This window comes from Diadema antillarum, unplaced genomic scaffold (genome assembly GCF_040938485.1).
Source record: "Diadema antillarum isolate AM-2024a unplaced genomic scaffold, OU_Dant_1.0 seq00000682_RagTag, whole genome shotgun sequence".
Taxonomy (NCBI): domain Eukaryota; kingdom Metazoa; phylum Echinodermata; class Echinoidea; order Diadematoida; family Diadematidae; genus Diadema; species Diadema antillarum.
In genome coordinates, this window is record NW_027271587.1 from 275148 (window position 1) to 299304 (window position 24157).

The window sequence follows — 24157 nt, forward strand, 5'->3', positions numbered from 1 at the left end:
CGACGTTAGTCTGGACGCAGGATTCCTTGGAGCTTGTTAACTGGCATTAAAGAAGGACATGTGAACTTTAAGGGACGCTGTACTCAGTTTTTTGTTGCAAAGACTGTTGTTTTTCTTTCTTGTTGTGTAACAATTTATACACATCAATTTTTATCAGTTTCAGGTAAACATTCTTACCTTGAAAGTTCCTGCGAGAACTTGTATCTGAACATTTCCGATAAGTACAGTTGTAGTTAAAAGTTGAGGTTGAGAAACGTTTCCGGCCTATAGAGGGCGGTGGTAGTCACGTGGCATGGAGATGTAATTAACATGGAGAATGACATGTTTACAAAGTGTTCTATGGAGTCAAAAGACATTTCATGATGTTGTACGAAGTGTGAGGTTATGAAGTCTTTAATGTTTTAGAATTTTTGATTGTCTTCCACAGTTGTCAAGGTGACAAAAAGATTTTATTGTTGAACTGTTGCACTGTAGCGTTCTAACAATGATGCTTATTCGGAGGACTAGTGATACGGAACAGTGAAACATTTTAATACCTCATCAATTTTGCTTTTTGAGGGGCTGAAACCCGATACATGCTGGTAGCAAGTGCCTCGTTAGTAGAGGAGTTCCTATAACGTTTGAAATGTTGAAACACTAGCTTGTGTAAATACGTGTATTCAGTAATTTCTTGAAGGAGAGAATGTGTTTTTGTAACATATCCATGTGTACTTAGTTGTATGGCATGATTACAAGAATATAAGTGAAGAGGCTGCTAGGCTAATTGTGTCGACTGGATCGTCATATACGGTAATAAAGTTCTTTATCTTCATGAACTCGTTATGATTCGCGTGATTTAGTGTGATCAATTCTGCGATTATGATGTGGCGTGGTTTGTTGGCGTGATTTTTAACGTAAAGGCCGTGACCGTAGAGCCTACATAGAATACATCGTATATAAGATACTGTCTACTGACTGTTCAGAGAGAGAGAAACTAGAAGATACTTACGGTTACGTTACAATACTAAAATGAAATACATGTACATGTATGTACAATGTTGCCTTGTTTGTTTTAGTATTACAAGTGTGTGTTTTAGGTTCTCTTTACCTCTCCTTAATGTATTTTTTTCTTTCTTCTCTTTTCTTTTCTTTCTCTTTTTCCTTCTTCCTATCTGTATTCCCTCCTGCATCCCTAGCTTTAGTCTCTTGTGTATCTGTACTTCGTCTCGTAAATATGTATATTTAAAAAAAAAATGTCTTTTTAGCTATGTTGATCAATCAGATTCAACTACATTTTCAAATGTTAAAGGTGCACTCACTTCAAGCTGTACTTACTGTGTTGTCACCTCCAGTTTGTCATTACTGAATTGTTACTGCTGTTACACGAATTGATCTGGAAATAAATGTTCTACTGAATTGAATTGAATTGAATTGCATGCATCCTCTATACTGTGCGACAGTACTATAGTAAATATTACAGTATGCCTAACGAAGTCCACGCGCATGCGTACAAAAACCAGCCAGTACACCGATAGTCTTTGCTCAAGTGACACAATTGGCAATTTCGACGCGTTAGGGTTACAGAAAAAAAAAAAAAATCGCATCCGGGACGCGTTTTTTTAAAAGACGGCACAGATTGGGGCATGGCGCGTATTAAACCTATGGGAAACACGTTGGGTTAGGGTTTAGGGTTAGGGTTAGGGTTAGGGCTAGGTTAGGGTTAGGGTTAGGGTCCCCAATCTGTGCCGTCTAAAAAACCACGCATCCGGTACCGGATCCACCAGTGCCCAGTATCCAGTGGTACTGATAGTGATATGTAAACATGCTACGCTCCACATGGATAGCTCTTGTACTTGGCTTTTGGTCTTCTCTTTACTTGGTGGATGTGTATTTGAGGGTAAGCATCAAGTTGTAGTTAAAGAAAAAACGGAACTCACGCGCTTATGAACTCATGGGGGGGGGGGGGGGGGGGGGGCTTAATGGTTAGTTTAGTTCCGCAGTTTTAACACGCGTTAGTTTAGTTTTTCTGTAGTCCCACATATTGATGTAAGGTGCGGCTGGCTGGAGTGACGACGACGACGTGAGGCAAGCAAGAAGGCCGACCGGACCGGCGCGTAATTACGTAGATTCTACTTTCTTATCCATGCAGATGTCAAAGCTCATTTGGTGGTAATAGGGAGCTTTAGATTCTAGACGCGCGGACGTTCAAAGGGAAAAAAACATATTCTGAGCGTGCGCAGTATAATGACCCGCGCTGCTGCGCACGCGCACTACACCTCAGATCATGTTTTTTCCCTTATGAACGTCCGCGCATCTAAAATCTAAAGCTCCCTAATTACTCGCGTGAATTTGAAGAGAATCTAGGAATATCGACGTTGACTTTCCGGCAATCATGCATTCTAGTCCTACATTTCTACGGCCTGTTGAACCCACATCAAATGTAAAAACATCCACAAATGTAAAAATACATCACCCGCAAATGTAGAAAATTGCCCACTAACGTTAATGTAAAAATTGGACATCGCCCACAAATGTAGAAAACGCCCACTAACGTAGAACTGATTCCAAAACGTCGCCCACAAATGTAAAAACGACAAATACGTTGTAGGTCTAACAGTGTTAGATCATACACATAATTTACTTCTTCTAGTAGGTATCGGTACTGTTTGTAGCCCGACCAGACGCTGTAAGTATGCTATTGCGACGTACCTATGTACAGCGACTGGGCTGTGTATAGTTACTAGCAGGGGCGGTTGCTCTTCTTGTATTAAAAAGTAAACTATATGGACTGTGTACGAGTGTTGTGTGTGTGTACACATGTCTGTAAATGTGTTGTGCATGTGGTGTGCTGCGTGTCACACCTTTCCGGGCAAGCTATGTGGCCACGGGCTTGTCGTGGAGATGCCAAGTTCAAAAAAATTTTATGAGTGAGATTTTCATGACTTGGGATCGGCGTCTCGGCTTGCGTGCACGTGAGCGAGGGAGTGAAGCGACCAGGCGGGGTTGGGGGTGGGAGGGTGTTCCCCTCCCACGGTAGGGAGCTTTTCAATTTTTAGCTCAGTGGTGCGATCTGGTGCTTCGATCTGGTTATTTTGAAAGACAAAACAGACATAGTTTTCATTGCCACTATCACACAATCCTTTGAGCTATAGAACCCTATGTCCCAATGAGTGAGAAAATGGATGCCATGCGTGAGATCGTGAGAGGACCCCTAAATGCGTGAGACTTGGTAGCTCTGTTGTTGCCAGTAGGGAATTTTCAGCACGCAGGTAAATTTTCTGCAGGCAGACAAGAATGTTTGGGGCTTCTTGCGAGAAGGGATTTTTCAGCACGCAGGACAATTTCTGCGGGTGGACAAGGATGTTGTTGGTGGGTTCTGTACTTGCGTGACATCTTACCTGCTAGAGGCGTGTTATTTACTACCTGCTGCTTGCGTGTATTCTGTGTGACCTGTGTGAGAGCTTCGAAACCGATCTGTTTTCAGTAATGAGTCCGCGTATTCGAAAACGAATCGGTTTCGAAGCTCTCACGCAGGTCACACGGACTACACGCAAGCAGCAGGTAGTAAGTAGCACACGTCTTACAGGTATAAAGACGCATGACGCAAGTACGGAACTCGCCAACATCCAGAAAATTCTCTAGCATGCTGGAAAATCTTTTTACTCGCAACAAGCTACATGTAGCTCGCATACGTAGCTTGCCTTGAAAGGTGTGACAGGGCCTTAAAATTGGTAAAGGCGCTCCTCTTTTACAGAATTCCTGGATCAGCCCCTGTGTTCAGGCCCCCCCCCCCCAAAAAAAAAAAAAATGAATTCATCCTACTGGTACACATGTAGGGAGTACTACAGCAGAACAGTCTACATAGATGCCCACTAATGTAGAAAGTCAACCACAAATGTAAAAATTTTCTACATTTGTGGTTGATGTTTGAATTTTTTACTACATCAGTGGGCATTTTCTACATTTGTGGGCGCTGTTCATTTTTACATTTGTGGGCGCTGTTCATTTTTACATTTGTGGTTGAAACTTTATACATTTGTGGGTGATGTTTTTTACATTTGTGGGCAATTTTTACATATTTTATTTGTGGGTGATGTACTTTTACATTTGTGGGTTCAACACGGCCCTTACTTCACAATGCTTCAGAGCACTGTGGCGGCTAACCTCGGCGCGGGGCACTGTACACATTTAATACGTTACGTACAAGTATTGGGGTCGCTGCTGCGGTTATATGGCGGCCATAAATGCATTTAATACTAAACAGTCTGGGGGCTTCCAAAGAAAAACAAAAGCATATTTAATTTCGCCGAATCAAGACCTCAACTAGTGGAGCATATGGCAGGCAAAAATATACGTGTGCTTTTATTTTCGCACTAGCTCCTGGTTGCGCGAAATATGTGAAAATTTCAACACCGTGAAAATTTCCACTTTACAGTTAATCATTTATGTTACAAATCCATTTTATTTCTGCTTTGTTGTGTTTTTTGTTGTGTGTTTTGCACCATGATAACTTAATGTCCAGATGTCAAAGTCAATTTAGGAGCCCAAGGAGGACTTTCAGGGCTTTCAGGGTACCCAACTTGTGTTGTCAGCTTCACAGCAAATGCAACTCTAAAATTTACATGAAAGATCTACCTTTGTTCATTAGAATTTTGCATCTTATCTACAATATAAAATGTGCTCACAGTATTATGGTTAAAGTCAAGAGGACTTCCTTTATTAATATTAGGGTCTATGTACATGTTTTTATACTCTTAAAATGACTATAGGATTTAACGTCTACCGTTAGTGGAGCGGCATAGCCGAACAATTGTGCATTTTGTGATAAAAGCACCAAATTTCATACACAGGTTGACAATCACCTTCAGATTAAATTTAGATATTGGGCCATCGTAAATAGTGCCCTCAACGTCCATGGCAGCCATTTTTCAAAATGGCTGCCATAAATGCCATGTTTTCGTAAAATTTGCTAATTCTAGGAGAGAAAAGTCAATAAGATTGTGGTTACAAATGGAAAAATTACATTCAAAATAAATCTAGATATCAGGCCATGGGAAATAGCGCCCTCAACGGCCATGGCAGCCATTTTTCAAAATGGCCGCCATAAATGCGTTTTTTTCAAAATATTTTTCCAACTCCAGAAGGAAAAGCCAGTAAGATTTTGCAAACAAGTGGAAAATTACATTCAAAATGAATTTGAATATTTGGCCATTGTTAATTGCGCCCTCAACGTCCATGATAGCCATTTTTCAAAATGGTTGTCTAATGTGCCACTTCTTCGATGATTTTGCAAAGTTCAGAAGGGAAAAGTTAATAAGATTTTGCCCATAAATGTTAATTACATTCAAATTAAATCTAGATATTGGGCCATCGGAAATTGCGCCCTCAACGGCCATGGTAGCCATTTTTTTTTAAATGGCCGCCATAAATGCCATTTTTTGTTAAGAAATGCAAATTTCAGAAGGGAAAGCCATTTTTTCTCTTTTTTGCAGACAAGCGGGAAATTACATCCAAAATAAGTCCAGATATTGGGCAATTGAAAATTGTGCTTTCAATGGCTGTGGCAGCCATTTTTTTTTTTTTTTTATGGGCACCATAAGTGCCACTTTTTCATTAAAAAGAATGCTAATTTCAAAAGGAAAAGTCAATGAAATTTGGGTTATAAATGGGAAATGACATTTAAAATAAATTTCGATATTGGGCCATCGGAAATTGCGCCCTAAACGGTCATGACAGACATTTTTCAAAATGGCCGCCGCCATAAATGCAATATTTTCGAAAAGATTTACTAAAATAAGAAGGGAAAGCCAATGAGATTTTGTAAACAGGTGGGAAATTACATTCAAAAGTAAACTTATTGGGCCATTGCAAATTGCCCCCTCAATGACCATTCCAGCCATTTTTTTAAAATGGCCACCATGAATGTCTTTTTTTTGGTAAAATGTTGCAGACGTCAATCAGAATTTCCACAAAGGTGGAAAATTACATTCAAACTGAATTTGATAATAGGGCCATCCAAAAGTGGACCCTGAACAGCCATAGCAGCCAAGTTTCAAAGCAGCTGCCATGAATGCCCCCCCCCCCCCCACCCGTTTTTGGCAAAAAATAAAAAATAAAATTGCTGATGTCAGAAGGAAAAGTCAATAATACTTTGCAAACAAGTTGAAAATTATGCTCAAAATAAATTTAAGTATAAGGTCTTCTTAGAAGGCGCCCTCAAGGGCCATGCTGACCACCATGGATGTCTGCTTCTCAGCATTTTTCTTTTCTTTTTTTGAAAGATTTGCTAATTTCAGAGAGAAAATCAATGAAATTTGTACATACACTACGTTGAAAATCATATTCAAAAGAAAATAATATATGAGGTTATTACAAATGACACCATCAACGACCATGGCAGCCATTTTCCAAAATGGTCACTATAAATGCTATTTATTTCTTGAAAATATGATAATGCCAGAGGAAGGCAATACAATTTCTTGTGCAAATTGACAAAAGAAATTCAAATAAATTCAAGTTTGAATTTGAAATGAAGATATTTAGCCACCATTTAAACATTGTCCCCAACGGCTATGGCAGCTCTTTGTCAAAATTGCGTCCACACATTCCTTTTTTTTTTCTTTGCTTATTCCAGGAGAAAGCAATAGAATACTGCTAAACAGCCATTATATCTAATGCAATCTGGTGTTTCATTGATGGGTTAGTTCTAAATTCATGTTTTCAGTTTAGTTTTAATTGCAGTATTTCGCGTGTGACGGCTAACAGTATGAATATCAAAGGTATGTATTTTTATTGAAGCATAGGAAGTACATTAACTTTTTTCCTAAAATGAAAGGCCATTTTTTTCGTACCTGTCTTAAGAATATTTAGGAAGTTACATTTTAGAATAGATACACGTCATGTAGTCCCATATATTCAATGATATGGTGTTACTGTCAAAGTTAATACATGGCGCCATTATCCCTGGATATTCATATTACTCTTTTTTTTCGGAAATTTTTCATGTTGGCCACATAAAGTATGCATTCATCATTGGTGAGATATAATCAATAAGTATTTGCCTTGTTTATTTTAGTTGTTCCTCAAATGATTTCTTTAACACCATATTTCAGGTTATATAATGTCTCCGTGAGTATTCTACTGTCTTCTCCTTCTGAAGTTAAGCAAATTTTCAAGACAAAAATAAAGAAAAGTGTATTGTAGCCAATTTGACAATTAGCTGAAAAAGCCATTGAGAACACAGCTTATGATGGCTCAATGTCTAAACTTCTTTGTATGTAATTGTCAACTTGCGCAAAAAAAAAAGATGTTTATTGCCTTCTGCCGGCATTAGGACATCTTCATAAAAGAAAAATGGCATCTATGACAGCCATTTTGGAAAATGGCTGCAATTACCGTTATTAGCAATTTTTTCTTCTTGAAAATTTGCGAAGGAACAATTTCTAGAGTTAATGCAATCTAGATATATTGTTTGATTTTAAACATGATTTTCAATTTATGTACACATTTGTTGATTTTTCTTTCTGAAATTACCATCTTTTAAAACAAAATGATTATGACAATGGCAGCCATTTTGGAATATGGCGGCCATGGCCGTTGAGGGCAGTATTATAAGAATCTAATACAAATATTTATTTGAAACATAATTTTCAAATTGTGTGCAAAATCTTATTGACTTTTCCTTTTGTGAAATCAGATAATAAAAAATAGTGGAATCCATGGTGGCCATTTTGAAAAATGGCTGCAATGGCAATTGAGGGCGCTATTTACAATGTAATACATAAGCGCAAGATATATTTCAAACGAAATTTTTAAATTGAGTGCAAGAGCTTATTGACTTTTCCATCTGGAATAAGTAAATTCAGAGAAAAAAAAGTGGTATTTATGGCAACCAATTTTAAACATGGCCACCATTGGCGTTGAGGGCGCAATTTGCGATGGCTCAATATCTAGATTTATTTTGAATTTTATTTCCCACTCGTTTGCAAAATCTTGTTGATTTTCCCTTCTGAAATCTGTATTTTTTTTGCGAAATATTGCATTTATGGCGACCATTTTTTAAAAATGGCTGCCATGGCCGTTGAGGGCGCAATTTGCAATGGCCCAATATCTGAATTTATTTTGAATGCTATATCCGACATGTTGGCAAAATATTATTGATTTTCCCTTCGGAAGTTTGTAAATTTTAAAGCAAAATGGCATTTATGTCGGCCATTTTGAAAAAATGGCTGCTCTGGCCGTTGAGGGCGCTATTTACGATGGGCCAATTTCTAAATTTATTTTGAATGTTATTTCCCACTCATTTGCAAAATCTAACTGATTTTCCTTTCTGAAATTTTTAATTTTTTGCGAAAAATGGCATTTATGGCGGCCATTTTGAAAAAGGGCTGCCATGGCCATTGAGGGCGTAATTTTCCGTGGCCCAATAACTAAATTTATTTTGAATGTTATTTCCCACTCGTTTGCAAAATCTTATTGATTTTCCCTTCTGAAATTTGTAAATTTTTACGAAAAATGGCATTTATGGCGGCCATTTTGAAAAATGGCTGCCATGGCCGTTGAGGGCGCTATTTACGATGGCCCAATATCTGAATTTATTTCAAATGTAATTGTCAACATATGTGCGAAATTTGGTGCTTTTATCACAAAATGCACAATTCCTCTAATTTTTCAAGCTATGCCGCTCCACTATAAATGCTAATTTTGTCAGACATGTTACGGGTACCATCATTTATCGATTCTTATGACCTAATTCATTACAGACAGGAACAAAGGAAAATTTAATTCATGTATATCATTTGCACAGAAATCTTTTCCAACATCATTTTTACCGTCTTCAGTGTAATTACAAAATTTTGGAAAATCAGAGAAAGTATATTTTAGATTTGTGTTTGTTTGGTTCTTGCATTTCACAAATATCTCAAAGCTTTATTGAAGAGTGTATCTAATCTTCTATCTATGACGAGATCATTCTTTACATTTAGAAGTGCGGTGTTTTAACAAAAATAGACATATTGTGATGTTCCTGCGAGCTAAAATGAATTGATTGGCATGATTGGTGTTGGGTCTGAAATTATATCATTATTTACAAATGTATGCTAATGGCACTGCTAATGTGTCACTGTAAAATACATTACCACACACCTTTCTTCTTTCGATCCAAAATGTATCTAGTCTGACAGAGATGCTACCTGGCATTTGCTATTAACGAGAAGTGTAATACTAATTCATAATGTTTCCATTATGCATAATCAATGAAATTATTGATGTACAACATATAATTCAAATGCAGGTAAAAAGTAAAGTTAGGGTAACATATTTTAAGCCGAAATACATACATGTTCTTGATTTTTATTTGACCTTCACTTTATGAATCATGATCATTTTCATTACAGATTAGACCAAGGTTGACTCCACAATGTTTCCATGATGTTTGTTTATCTTTAAGCTTGTAGTTTTACATTAAGCATTTCCATTTTAAAGCAAGAAATAAGCAGACAATGAACGATTTTCGAAGGTGCTACCTTTGGTAAGACATCTCATTATGTGGCTTTAACATTCACCAAAGGGACTCTGAGTTTGGAAATATTTCTAGAAAAAATATGAGCTTTCAAAAATCACCCATTGATAGTATTCCTAAGAGGGATTAAAGTTTCTGAATTGATAAAAAATTAATGAGATCTTTGATGCGGAATTTTTGTCATTGGTACAAATGTTTGCACACTTTTTCGGAGAATGGCCCAATTGTAAAAGAGGGGAATGTAAGAAATACACCTCTTTTTTCCCTGCTGGCACTTGGTATGTAAACTGAAGGGATTACAATTTTCTAGAACCACAGCTCAGATATTTGCTGTGGGTGATGATAAGTATCCCTTCTGAATTGGGGACTAAAGGCCTGGTCCCACTGCACTTACGGATGCAAAGAGGATGTAAAATGTAAAAAAAAATCTTGCCATCCGTTGGAAAACGCTACGCATCCGCTGTGTACTCATCGCTTACGTGTTTCATACGCTCTATACATCGAGCATCCGTCCACTGTGATTTCATCCGCAGAAAAAATTTTTAAGCTGCTTAAAACTTTTAGAACGGATGAACTTTCCAACGTGTACAATGTAAATCCACGGCATACAAGCAACAAACTTTGTACCGGTATGTCCGTTATCATCCCTTAAATGTCCGCTGTATCCTCTCTGCATCCTCTGGGCATCCTCGCAACTCACATCTGCTGCAGCTGAAAACGGAAAAAGGGAGGAAAGATATGGTACATGGAATGTCTGTACATCGTTAATACCACAGAAATAGAAAGGATGCCCTTATAAAAATCTTAGGTTGCGGCAAGCTTGCAGCAAGCTTGCGGTAAGCTTGCGGCAACCTTAATTAGCTTGTATTAAAGAGTGCAAGCTTGCGCATGCTTATTGCCATCTTACTGCAAGCATGATACAAACTTGGCATCCCCTGGTAAGCTTGCTGCAAGCTTGCGGTAAGCTTGCTGCAAGCTTGTGGTAAGCTTGCAGCAACTTACCATTAGCTTGTGGACGATTGCAAGGTCGCAAATATGATTGCAAAAATAATCGCAAGCTTGCAGATTGTGTCGCAAGCTTGCAGATAAGTTTGCAAGACCATATGAAAGCTGTGCAAGCTTATGACAAGCTTGCGGTGAGACAACTAACAGCTCTGCAAGCTGGCCGTAAGCTTGCAAGTAATGCAGAAATCTCCGCAAGCTTACCACAAGCTTGCAGGCCATTATCAGAATTTCTGTGAGCTTGTCGCAAGCTTGCAGGTTGTTAAAGAAAACTCCTCAAGCTTACTTAAGCTTGTGAACTGTGATCAAAATCTTTGCATGCTTGCTGCAAGCTTGCGGGTTAGAACCTCGCAAGCATGCAAAATGCAGTCAAAATCTTTGTGAGCTTGTCCCAAGCTAAAGCTTGTGGGTAAATTGTTAGAGCAAATTCTGCAACCTTACCGCAAGCTTACTGCAACTGTATGGCCACAATCAAAATCTTTGCAAGCTTGTCGCAAGCTTGTCGCAAGCTTGTCGCAAGCTTGTCGCAAGCTTATAGGTTAATTGATAGAGAAAATTGCCTGGTGCCCTCTCAGTTACAAAAAAGAAAGTTACTTTGTTCACTCTGAAATTCAAAATGGCGGTTTGACTGTTTCTGTGTGCAGCTTAGATTTAAGGACAATAATTCTGTTAAAGGTATGAAATTGATTAATACTATTATAACTAACTGCATGCATTAACATGCTGAATAACTTCACCATATTTTCATTCCCCATAAACCTCAATAATCTACACATTTTAACAAAGTAATCATAGTAACTTCCCCTAAATGTGCAATACAGTCCCACCCATTGTAATTTGTGTGTGTATTAACAGGTATTCTTATTGTTACATATAACTCAATACCGGTACATTCTGCATACCTCTTTTTTTTTTAATAGTAAAATAAATGAATGTAAAACAGATTTGAGTGTATTATTTATACTTCATCCTTTTTTTTTAATGTTTCACTTTTGTGCAAATTTCAATTAAATTTCCTAATTGTATCCCCCGAACAGAGTTCGGAGGATACTATGGATTTGGCCTCGTTGCACCGCTGCGTCCGCTGCATCCGCGTCCGCCACAGAGATTTTCTTGTGAGAGCGCTCTACTGGCTGCAGTTCTTCGTAGATCATCTTCAAATTTGGCATGAAGGTGTATTATGGTACAACGAAGATGTCTGTTGTTTCTGGTGATGGCGCCCTCGCTTGTTCTGTCTTTATACATGAAAATAAGGTCAATTTAACAGGGTCTGCTTGTGTGTGCAACGTACCCTGGCCTTGTTTCTTGACCGATTTTTTTTTTCAAATTTGGTAGGCCTATGTATTAATGTATCATAGTCAAATCTATACACCTACGTGTATACCTATTGATAATGCTGCCCTCACTGTTCCACCTTTTACAGGGTCAAAGGTCACCCTGATCATGTCAAAATTTGCAAATGTGCTTATATATGCAATAACTTGATTGTTACTCAACGGATTTTATTCAGACTTGCTAAGGAGGTGTATGGGTGGTCATTCTACATGAAGGACACAACAGTTTGTGGTGATGGCGCCCTCAGTGTTCCGACTTGGATGCCATGTCACATTTCTTGTGTGTGCTCTATCAGCCACATTTCTTATTAGATTAGAATTTGGCAAAAAGGTGCATCATAGTGAAATCAAGGTGCCTACTGTTTTTGGTGGTGGTGCCCTCGCTTGTTCCGTCTTTATACATGAAAAGGTAAATTCAACAGGGTCTGCTTGTGTGTGTGATGCTGGCCTTGTTTCTCGACCGATTTTTTTTCAAATTTGGTATGTAAAGGTATCATAGTCAAATCTATACACCTATACCTACAGTGTATTGATAATGCTGCCCTCACTGTTCTAGCTTTTACAGGTTCAAAGGTCACCCTGACCATGTCAAAATTTGCAAAAATGCTTAAATATTTATGCAATGACTTGATCGTTACTCACTGGATTTTACTCAGACTTGCTATTTTAAAGGAGGTGCGGGTGGTCAATCTACATTGTACATGAAGGACACATAACAGTTTGTGGTGACAGCGCCTTCAGTGTTCCGACTTGGAGGCCATGTCACATATCTTGTATATGCTCTATTCGTAAGCTATTCAGAAGCGACATTTCTTGTCAGATTTTATTCAGACTTGCTATGGAGGTTTTGTGGGGGGTTATTCTAGGTACCGGTAACAAAAGTTTTCATTGACAGCGTCCTCATTGTTCCAACTTTTAAGGATATGTCATATTTCTTGTATGTGCTGTATGGTACTACATGTAACCTCAATTCTTATGGGATTTAATTATTCAGACTTGCTAAGGATCGGTAAACGAATGATCATTGTACATGTACATGTAGGACACAACAGCTTGTGGTGGTGGCGCCCTCAGTGCTCCAACTTAGATGCCAGTCACATTTCTTGTGCATGCTCTATCAGCCACATTTCTTGTTGAATTTTGTTCAAACTTGCTATTGAGGTTTATGGGGAGTTATTCTAGGTAACAAAAATGTTCATTGCCAGTGCTCTCATTGTTCAAACTTTTATAGGATGACATGTTATATTCCTTGTATGTGCTATATACCAGCCTCATTTCTCGTCAGATTTTATTGTATCCTGCGACAGTTGCCATATTATACAACATTCTGGCCTAAAGTAATCCAGATGGGGAATGGGAGATTGGTTCAGGGGATACAATGTATGTGAAGAGTTGTTCGCAAAAACCGATAAGTCCATATTTACCAAATGGAGATATTTGCGATTAAAGGTCAAGAAAAATAAAGAGAATAATAAGGAAATTTTTGCTTCTTTTGACCGTAACTTCAAAAATGTACCTTTATATGTAAGGACCAATATATCATTTTAAGGGTATAATTTGTACTTTATAACAGAAACCGTACTTCAAAATCTTCAAAAATGGACTTATCGGTTTTTGCGAACAAACTCTTCAAGTGCTCGAACGGGTCTCCTGTGCGAGCGCTCTATAGTAATCAAATTTCTTAATTTCTTTAAAAAACTAAGCTTGCAAAGGCTTGCGACAAGCTTAGCAGCAAGCATTCCGCGAACTGGTGGCATAGCACACAAGGTTGCAAACTCCCTGCAAGCTTGCAGGTCAGCTAGCCCTGCAAGGTTGCCAGAAGTCAATACATAAGGCTGCAAATTTGCAGGTCAGCTACCAGTAGCCCTGCAAGGTTGCGGCAAGCTAATATGCAAGGTTTCAAACTTTGTGCCAGCTTGCAGGTCAGCTAGCCCCGGAAGGTTGCAGCAAGCTAGCATGTTAGGTTGCGGCTGCTCATTTGAATATTTGGAACCCTGCAAGCTTGCCGCAAGCTTGCCACAGACTGGCCCGCAAGCTTGCAGCGAGCTAGCCAGCAAGCTTGCGGCAAGCTAAAAACTTTGTGCAAGCTTGCAGGTATGTGAGCTAGCCCTGCAAGGTTGCAGCAAGCTAGTATGCAAATTTGCAGCGGCTCATTTAAATATTTGGAACCCTGCAAGCTTGCTGCAAGCTTGCTGCAAGCTTGCCACAGGCTGGCCCGCAAGCTTGCAGTGAGCTGGCCGGCAAGCTTGCGGCAAGCTAAAAACTTTGTGCAAGCTTGCAGGTATGTGAGCTAGCCCTGCAAGGTTGCAGCAAGCTAGTATGCAAATTTTCGGCAGCTCATTTAAATATTTGGAACCCTGCAAGCTTGCTGCAAGCTTGCCGCAAGCTTGCCGCAAGCTTACCGCAAGCTTGCCAAGATCTGGCCCGCAAGCTTGTGGCAAGCTAATCCGCAAGCTTGCGGCAAGCTTGCGAGGCATGCTTTACAGATTTGTATAAGGGTGTAAGCGTATGCATCTCGTATATAAAGTATTAAGAAGGGACAAAGCGTTTATTTCCGTTAGGTGTACGTGATGCATCCGCTTCATCCACTCTGCATCCGCTCTTTCCGCTATGCGTCCGTTTCGCAATTATCTCTGGTAACCCCTTCGGAGCTTTCATCCACTTCCATCCGCTTTCATCCACTAGGCTTCTGATGAACATCCGTTTAAAGTGAGGCAGTCCTCACGAATTTGAAAAAAATATGTTGTTGGTACCTCCAATGAACTACTTTCACCAAAAACAAACTTTCAAATCACCAAATAAGCTCGTAAATTTTGGTTGAAAAAGTGTGAATCTGCATGGTGAATATACTCTAATGAGCAAATCCTGTCGGAGAGTCAGACGTTACCGAGGCACAACTCTTCCCAGCCGTGTTCTGCTCGTTATCCGTACGCTCCATAGTTACCCGGATGCATGAAGAAGTCGGTGGCTACTAGTATTTGACATTGTTTCTATGTAGTGTGTGTGTGTGTGTGTGTATCGTGTATTGTATATTAGCACAGTACACGTGTGGACGGTACAACTAGGTCTACGGTAGATACCCCGTACGCGGTTTGCCCTTCGCACTTTTTCAGTCTATCACAAGCGCAGCTGCAGCCCTGTTGCCGCGCATGCATGTTCTAGTATGTACAGATTGTAGGTAGAAACGGTTCTACACAGACCTACTAGTACACTAGAGGGGCGACCGCATTCAGCGTCGTCTGGTCAGGCTATCTTACATCAGTAGTTTTGCTCGAATCATGCAGAAAATTTCCCAGGAAAATCCTTTTTCCATCCCAGACCCACAAAAGTATCGTGAAAGGTGAGCTGTATGGCTGGGAAATCTCGGTACAACGAAGCCGAACATAAACTTAGGGCCTACAAAATTTCGATATCGTGTTGTGACCTACCTGTGCGTGGACCATTTGAGAAGCAATGTTTTTACTTGGACCGGCAGGCTGTGGCCCTCGGTTATAAACTGAGAAAACTCCTGAAGCCAGATGCAATCCTGACCATTTGCTCACATGAGTTATAAAACAGAAACACCTCGAGCATCGACTTCGAAGAGAACCGAGGAAAAAAAATTGTAGAGAGGAAAGAAAAGTGGCGAGCTTATATGTTTCATTTACGGTGGGGCTGCAGCCGGGGTTGGACTGCAGTACAGTGCTACTGAGCTAGCTGCTGCCAGTGCCGACTGGACATGCACGGCAAAGTGGAGCGAAATCATATCCCTATGACCCCCTGTGTTTACCCTGCCCGGCAGACGTCATATTTTTTTTGAGGAAAGTGCTTACAGAAATATCGAGATACAGACAATATTTTTTCTGAAGAATTCAACTCTCTTATGCACAGGTTATCTTCGGTTTTAACGCCAAACTCAGCTAGACGGAGTACAGTGAATTTCCATTACAACGAACACGGTTATAACGAAGTAAAACTTCTGGTCCCAAAATAATGGCCATTAAAGTCTATTGTACAAAATTCGGTTGTAACGAACTCGGTTATAGCGAAATTTTTGTTATAATGAAGCCTTTTCCGAGCACCACTGACGAAGAAAAACAAAAGAAATGTGCTTCGTTATAACGAAATGCGGATCGCTTCCGAAAATACGTAGCGGAACAAGCATTTATAGCGTCTCTGCATGGGCAAACGCGTCACATCACTTCGTGTTCGCTCCGTGTGTAACGCAGTTTCCGAGGGGAACTTGCGTTATTGTAATACAATAATCCGAAATTGAATAACTGTTTGTTTTATTGTTCACAAAGCTTTCCAGTGTATGATGAGTACTCAACAAACAGACCATAATATATCCGTGACTTCCTTGTTTTCGTTTTATATTGTATTTGTTCGGTTATAACAAAATTTCGTTATAACGAAAGAAAACTGCCGGTCCCGAGCATTTCGTTATAACGGGAGTGCACTGTACTGTGTACATTATAGTATGGTAAGAATTCGCACGCGAGAGTGGTTTGTACGCTAAGAAGTACGCAACACGGACGGAAGCTAGAAAAGGACCGTGCCTATTTGATGTGAAGTTCATGGTATATTTGATTTAAAAATACATATGAATCTATGTTAACAATAATTTTTCATGAATTTCACATAACTAAGTTTGAAATATTTTGTTTGAAATAATAAAATCATGTACTTTCACATTTAGTGATAAAATTACAACTGATCATTTGAACACTTAAATTGTTTTTTAGAGGCACGGCTGTCAATCTTTTTGCCGGCTCTTACACTATCGCTTGCAGGAATTATTTTTCAAAATCGTGTACGGAGACAGTTTTTCATTTCTACGCGTATAAACTGGTGAAAGGTTCTGTTCTGTTCTGTTTTCGTCAATTTTTGCCAATTTTGTCAATTTCTGGAGCGAGTGAAAGCGGATGGAGCCATCTCCGAAATTTTGCTCGTCCGCTGTGTCCCTTCTGCATACGTTTTGTGTCCATCGGCCAGTGGGACCAGGCCTTACTCTATGCCACTACTTCAGGCATTTTGGAAATAAAGTGTGTATTGCCAATAAGATACACATGAATCATCCCCTTGAGCCTACTTAGGCAAAGTTAAGTGTATTAAATCACATGATAATGAACTCCTACATTGCTAATGTTGGAAAGCAACGTGCAGGACTTTTAATATCCCTGGAATTTCAAAGTGTCAGGAGAATAAAGCTTGAGAATATGGCACTGCAATTTTATTGTAGAATGGAATAAAGGCTTTTGAAACTAGCAAAGTTCATTTTGAGTGGTAAGCAAGTTTGACTCTAGTGCATATTGTTGTCACACTCCATGATATTTGACAAGGAAACAAAATAATGGCAACAGGTAGTGATGACAATTTGTACCATGTTCAAGAAAGTGATTGTTAGTTTCTCACACATGATCATTAAATTTTCGTACATCGTACTTCAATCTCAATGGTCCATTATGAATGATGCTCCTAGTAGGAAGGATAGATGGTACTCATGAGGACGTGATGATGGTTATGATAAGTGCATACAGTGCACTCTTGTAATACAGGTAGAGTGAACATGATCATAACAAAATTCCAGTCACAACAAGGTAAAAATTCAGGCTGCAACATAAAAGAAGATATCCGCTGTGTTTTTTGTTGTTGATTTGTTTGGTTATCACAAGATTTCGTTATAATAGAAAACTGCCAGTCCTGAGGACCTTGTAACAGGAGTCCACTGTATTTCATACAAATTGTATACAGAGTTTTTGATTCAAAAGACTGAATTTAGAATGCATATGCATAAACATTTTGAATTGTGAAGGGCTGAATGATTTATATGTATTTTTCTTTTATCTTAGACCAACAAACGATGCAGTGAGCAGTATTCTTCATTTAAGGGGCGATGTGGAATGCAGGTGTCCATTGGACAGATCAAGTTCCACACTGCCAAACTCAATCGACTCTTTTTGCGTCTTGGACAATGCAAGCCGAGAATGCTGCGATCATGGTTCACCCTAGGGTCATGGTTTGGAGTGGGTCTGATGTTTGTTGCTGTAGCACTGCTCCTAATGACATTGGTCAAGGCATTTTCCCAGGACAAACCTGAGCAAGTTTTAACTCCAGTAGTAAGTAGGGCATACCAATCAATCTTCATATTTCGATCTTGGATAGAATTGTCTTGTGATAGATTCTTGCAGCCTTTGATAAGGCAGCACTTTTAATTTTGCGCCTCCGCCACGAGATGTCGCTGGAGGCATTATGTCTTCGGGTTGTCCGTCCTTCCAAGTTCCATCTGTTCTTCTGTCTGTCCTTCCATCCGTCTGTAATCAATCTTGTGGACAACTAAAAAACCATGAGAGGTATCCTTATGAAACTTGGCATGCATATTTATGAGTGGGTGATGTTGTGCCTATTAACTTTTTGGTATAGATGCTCAAGCTCAAAGGTCAAGGTCAAATTCTCAAAATTTCACTATTCCTCCCATATCTATGCAATGCCTGAAGGTATCTTCTTGAAACCTAGTGTATTCATGAACTACCCAGTAAAGATTCTAAGAGAGAGTCTTGGGTCATGAGGTAGAGGTCAGAGGTCAAAGGTCAAGTGAAAAAAAAAATTAAATGTTCCACTTTTTTGCCATTTCTTGGAAGTGGTTCAAGGTATCTTCATGGAACTTAGTACATTGTACAATATGCAATGCATGTACTGATTGGAAGTGATTATCTAGGGAATTTTGGGGTTGTGGGATCAAAGGTCAAGGTTGACTCCTCAAAGTTTCACTTTTTCCCTCATATTTATTAAATGCAATGCCTGCAAGATTTTTCTTCAAACTTAGTGTATTAGGTATGTGACCCTGCATCACAAAACAAACAAAAAGTTGCCAGATATGGATTTTTAGTTAAGGGCAGATTCTGAAAGAGCAGATTCTAAGCTTTAAAATGGTGTATAACTCAATTCAGATGGATTCTCCTATTAAACCTGTATAAATACTGGAAAGAAAGCACACACTCTGTAAAGTATGAACTGAGAAAAGAGGCTCTGAAGTACAGGGTCTATGCCAGTGCTTAATCTTTACTAAGCCGTGCTACCTGTGCCATGAAAGGGAAAAAAACATGATGTTAACCACTGTAGCACCAACAATTAAGGGATTATCAAATTAAGCTTAAATTGAGCATGGTCTATTACGACATTCTGACAATGATCAATGTCAACTTTCAGAGCAGTAACATACATCCTTTCAAAAGTTATTAGACTTCAAAGTGCAGAGGGTGCAAAGGATTTTCAAGAAAGGAAAGGGGCCTCTTAAGAAAACCTGATCACAATACTCTAGCAAATAAGGGGTTGTAGAAAAACTGCATAACACCCATTTCCCCATTCAGTTTATGATCCCTTAGATCTCAAAAATAATGTAGAAGAAGAACAGCTCTTTCAGAAAATATGGAAACTCAAAATTGACTCGGTTCACCCATTTCACCTTTCTTGAGTTCTCACGTAAAATCAAGAGGTGCGACTTCTTGTTTGTTTTGGGGTGCACGGTCACATAGATTCTCTTGGAAGTCTTGTTTTAATGCCAGAAGGGTCAAAGGTCCAGTAAAAATGCTAAATTTCACTTCTTCCTCCATATCTCTGAAGTGGCTGAAGGTATCATCATGGAACTAAGTTACATATTTATGCATGTTCTGCTTGACAGTGATTCTCTTTGGAATTTTAGGGTCATAAGGTCAGAGGTCAAGGGGCAGAGGCCAGGTGACAAGTTACAGGCTTGTACTATGTAATCCTGAAATTAGACTTTTCCTCCATACCTTGAAATTTACTCTATGCATAAACTTATAAAAGGGTCAAAAGTGTCAAGTAAACATCCTCAAATCCCCAAATAGGACCTACAACTGTACATGCTCTCTTAGAAAATATGATCAGTTTTACAGTAAAGGGTGTAACTTTGATGTGGCAAGGGTAAAAAATTAAAGTTATGTTTCCATTTTTATCTTTGCCTTTATTTTATAATGGAATGTCTATATTTTCAATATTTTGTCATTCCAGAGCTTAATTCTTAGGCTAAATATGAAAAATGAAGTGACTATTATGGAATTTGAGACAAATTTAGGTAAAAACAACATGAATGTTTTGGTCACCCACAACAACCAAATGAACATAAATGGTGGAGTAATGCAACTTTTCATTTGCTGTGAACATATATATGAAATATCAAAACACTTTCCCCCCAACAGATATTCACTCTTGCAATTATTTGGATGTGAACTTCAAATTACGAGGTAAAAATGGTACCTGACAAACTATTTTTAAGTAAAAAGAATGTTCTAGAAGCAAGAGCCACTCTAAACATAGCCCCAAATTATCTCTTGGTAACAAACATTTATCAATCCAAATCCCAAAGAAATTCGATTATTTTTAACAAAGTTGAAATTTCCAGACTTGTGTGTTTCGGAGGCTTCAGTTAACAAACTAGTGTGTTTTGGAGGCTTCAAAATTGTTTTCGACACAAAGTTCTAGTCCTGTATTCACTTAAAATAATAAAATTACAGTAAGCAACTATCACAACATGCTATAAAATGTCAACATCAATAAAATGTGAATAACAGTATACAGATGTACATTTTATGGCAGTACATAATGTTAACTCTTCATACTTATTATTATTAGGAAATTGGCTTCCACAAAAGTGAATAACAATCTGTGTACACTTTGAGCAATGCTCAGTTCTAATTTATAACATTACATGTGGCAATATGATTCTAAAGGAAACTGCAACAGTAGCAATAAAGGTAACACTGATATGGAACATCTTTTTTGGCGGCTTGAAGTTAGCAGCAACACATATTTCGGAGGCTTCATCATAACTGTTAACATGCAAAAATGGTTCATTTTAATGTGATATGAAGTACATTAATGCAACTGATTGTTTCCAAATAACTAACAATGTTGTAACATGTAAAATAGTATGTACTGTATGTATACAGAAAAAAAGACTTGCCATCATATGTTAAGAGACAAAGAAAACTAGACTTGGAATTTGTCAAGACTGACAAATGAGGTGATCCGATTTTTTTTCAATCAATGATTCGAGTCCTGATCGCAATAGGCATGACCATATAGGTTTCATCTGTGTTTAGAGACATTGGCTGTGTGATATTTGGATTCTCATTTAGAAAAGAGAGTCAGGTCTGCCATCTTTGGTACCAAATTCGGTATACACTATAACGAAGATACAGAATGAAGTATATTTGACCATTGACCCAACTTTGCACAGCCAAGATGGCATCTGAGCAAAAAGTGGTTATCTTGTGAAATGATTCTTGTAACATGGTCTTTGCGTGTGCAAAATATGGGAAAGATAGGACATGTATTCACCAAGATACAGGTTGAAACATTTATGACCTTTGACCCTAATTTACATACCCAAGATGGTGTCTGATCAAGTAGTTGTTATTTTATGAAATAATGAAAGTGACATGAACTAAACATGTGCAAAATATGGGGATGATAGGGGCTGTTTTTCTTGAGTTATTGCAAAGAAAGTTGCAGAAAGAAAGAAATATCTCAATACATCGAAGATAAGTTTGATTTCAACCAAGTTTTTTGACGCGATCTCGGCGTCGTATGGAAAAATGGAGAGAACACTGACGATAGCCCAAAGTCTCAGCTACAACATATTAAAATCTGGGAGAAATTCACCGAAGAGTAAGTGAGCTAGTGCTAGATAAAGACAGTCATGTCAATTTTCATTTCCAGAAAAATTCCCTCCCATAGAGATAACATGTAAACTGGTTAAATTTGACAAGGTTACATTATATCCATTTTCACGAGGTGAAGACATCATCCGATTAAAATTTGATTGAACAAAACTTAAAGAGTATTAAATTGGCTACAACATACTAAAATCTGGAAGAAATTCACCTAAGGGTAAGTGAGCTAGTCGTCGATAAAGACAATCATGTCAATTTTCACATCTAGAAAAATTCCCTCCCATAGAGTTAACACGTCATAACGAAGATACAGGAAGAAGTACATATGACCTTTGACCCCACTTTGCACAGACAAGATGGCCTCTGAGCCAAAAATGGTTATTTTGTGAAATGATCCTTGTAACATGGTCTTTACGTGTGCAAAATATGGGAAAGATAGGACATGTATTCACCAAGATACAGGATGGAACATATATGACCTTTGACCCTAATTTACATACGCAAGATGGTGTCTGATCAAGTAGTTGTTATTTTGTGAAATAATGTACGTGACATGAACTAAACATGTGCAAAATATGGTGGTGATAGGGTATGTTTTTCTTGAGTTATTGCAAAGAAAGTTGCAGAAAGAAAGAAATATTTCAATACATCGAAGATAAGCTTTAATTTCAACCAAGTTTTTGGACGTGATGCCGACTCCGTATGAAAAAACGAAGGGCACATTTCGATAGCCCAAAGTCTCAGCTACAACATACTAAAATATGGGAGAAATTCACCAAAGCATAAGTGAGCTAGTGCTCGACAAAGATAGTCATGTCAGTTTTCATTTCCAGAAAAACTGCACTCCCATAGAGATAACACGTAAACTGGTCAAATTTGACAATGTTACTTTCAATCCCTTTTTACGAGGTGATGCCGTCATCCAATCAAAATGTTATTATATGACTGAAAGACCATTTAATAAGCTACAACATATTGAAATTCGGACGAAAATCGACAAAAGAATAAGTGAGATATGCTTGAGTGAACTTGAAATTTGATGACGTCATTTTGAAAATTTACTTTTTTTACTTTATTAAGAAATTTGATATCTTTTAATCATTTTTTCAGCATCGCCAACCCATGAAATGTCATGTACAACTCATCAGCTTTCAGAATATGTAAAGAAAATGGGGGGGTCACCGTCCATCCTGACAAGTAAAATCGGATTTAAAATTGGCGATTTTTTGGCATAGTTGCACTGTATATCGCCATTGACGCTCGCGCGAAATTTCAACTTTGACTGGCCCGTATGACGTCATATTGAGTCGGATTGACTTGAAACTTGGTAGAAATATTCCCTGACATTTCAGAAATCAGATATAAGTGAAAAAACGGGAAATTTCTATTGCATATGAGCTGTGCGTGCGTATATGTGCGCGCGCGTACGCATCCGTCCAATTTTTTCAATTTTTCAAAAAATGCTCTAAATGGTCTGAAACGTGTGCAAAAAGATTTTGAGCTCGATTGGAACATGTAAATATTTCAACGCGCGCGTACGCGCACGTTTTAAGAGTAGATATGAATTTTGAGAATATGAGTAGAATGCGCATAACTTGAAATATATGTGACGTGAATTTCATTGAAAAATTCCATTCCATTAATGAGATATGATTGAGAATGTGTTTTCATATAATGACGTCATAGTGACTTCACGGTGGACTGATCACATTGATACATTAGATTTGTTGTCTTTGGGACATGATACATACATGGTATAAGTTTGAAATTGATAGTCTCAGGACTTTCTGAACTTACCTCTGCACAACTTTTGAGGAGAAAGAAGTAAAAGAAAAAGAAGAAGAAGAAGAAGAACAAAGAATCAGTACAGATACAGAAGGTGATCCGAGAGGATACTCGGATCACCTAAATATAATATTTGCATAGCATGTGTATATCCATGACTGTGGCAGTGCAGAACATGAGTAGGCTACACACATGTACAGCTGTATGCATTTGTCAAACTTTTCACCATAATACAAATAGAATTACTTTCAATGAGTTCGAACTGCAGCTAGACTTAATGCAAAGATTATGTTTGCTTGCTTTATTTCTATTTTATAAGGACAGTTTGTGGGATGTATATTGACATAAACCACCCATCATAATTGTAGATATATATGTGAAATCGATTTCAGCTGTTGATGAGAATGGGATAGAAAATAGACTATGTGATGGCATGACGGTTAGAATACAACATAGTGTTGTAAAATATAAAAGGGGGTAAAGGCTTTTAAACATTCTTTTGCATATGGACCATGCCTGATATCCTCATACGTAGCTATCAAATGCAATGATCATGGTCATAGAACAGCAATCTAAAATGCTGATTAGCCATTCCATGTAAGGGTCATCATCAAACTGAAAAAATGGAGTTGGAATAATCATATGGGTGATATTATCATGGAGATAGAAATTAAAATGGTCAAGATCCCATTCATCTTTTTGAATCGCCTGTTGAAAAGATATTATGTCCTACCTATGACTGTGTATGAATTTTGAATTAAGAAAATGTTAACCAAATGTATAGTTTCCTATAGGATATGGTAGTTAGAATTTTGCTTTCTTTTTCTGTGGTATACAAGTCACCTCTGCTTCATATTATTTTC

At 38.3% G+C, this 24157-nt stretch overlaps 1 protein-coding gene across 1 annotated transcript in view; it reads left to right on the forward strand.

Moving 5' to 3' along the window:
- Positions 1-1761: 1761 nt before the first annotated feature.
- The window catches only part of LOC139737091 (membrane-bound transcription factor site-2 protease-like), a 92836-nt gene continuing 70440 nt past the window's right edge, over positions 1762-24157 (forward strand). The window contains exons 1-2 of the mRNA XM_071647768.1: positions 1762-1876; positions 17667-17933. Of these exons, the coding sequence (XP_071503869.1) occupies positions 1802-1876; positions 17667-17933 (342 nt within the window). The 5' untranslated portion in view covers positions 1762-1801. The remainder of the gene's footprint in view (positions 1877-17666; positions 17934-24157) is intronic.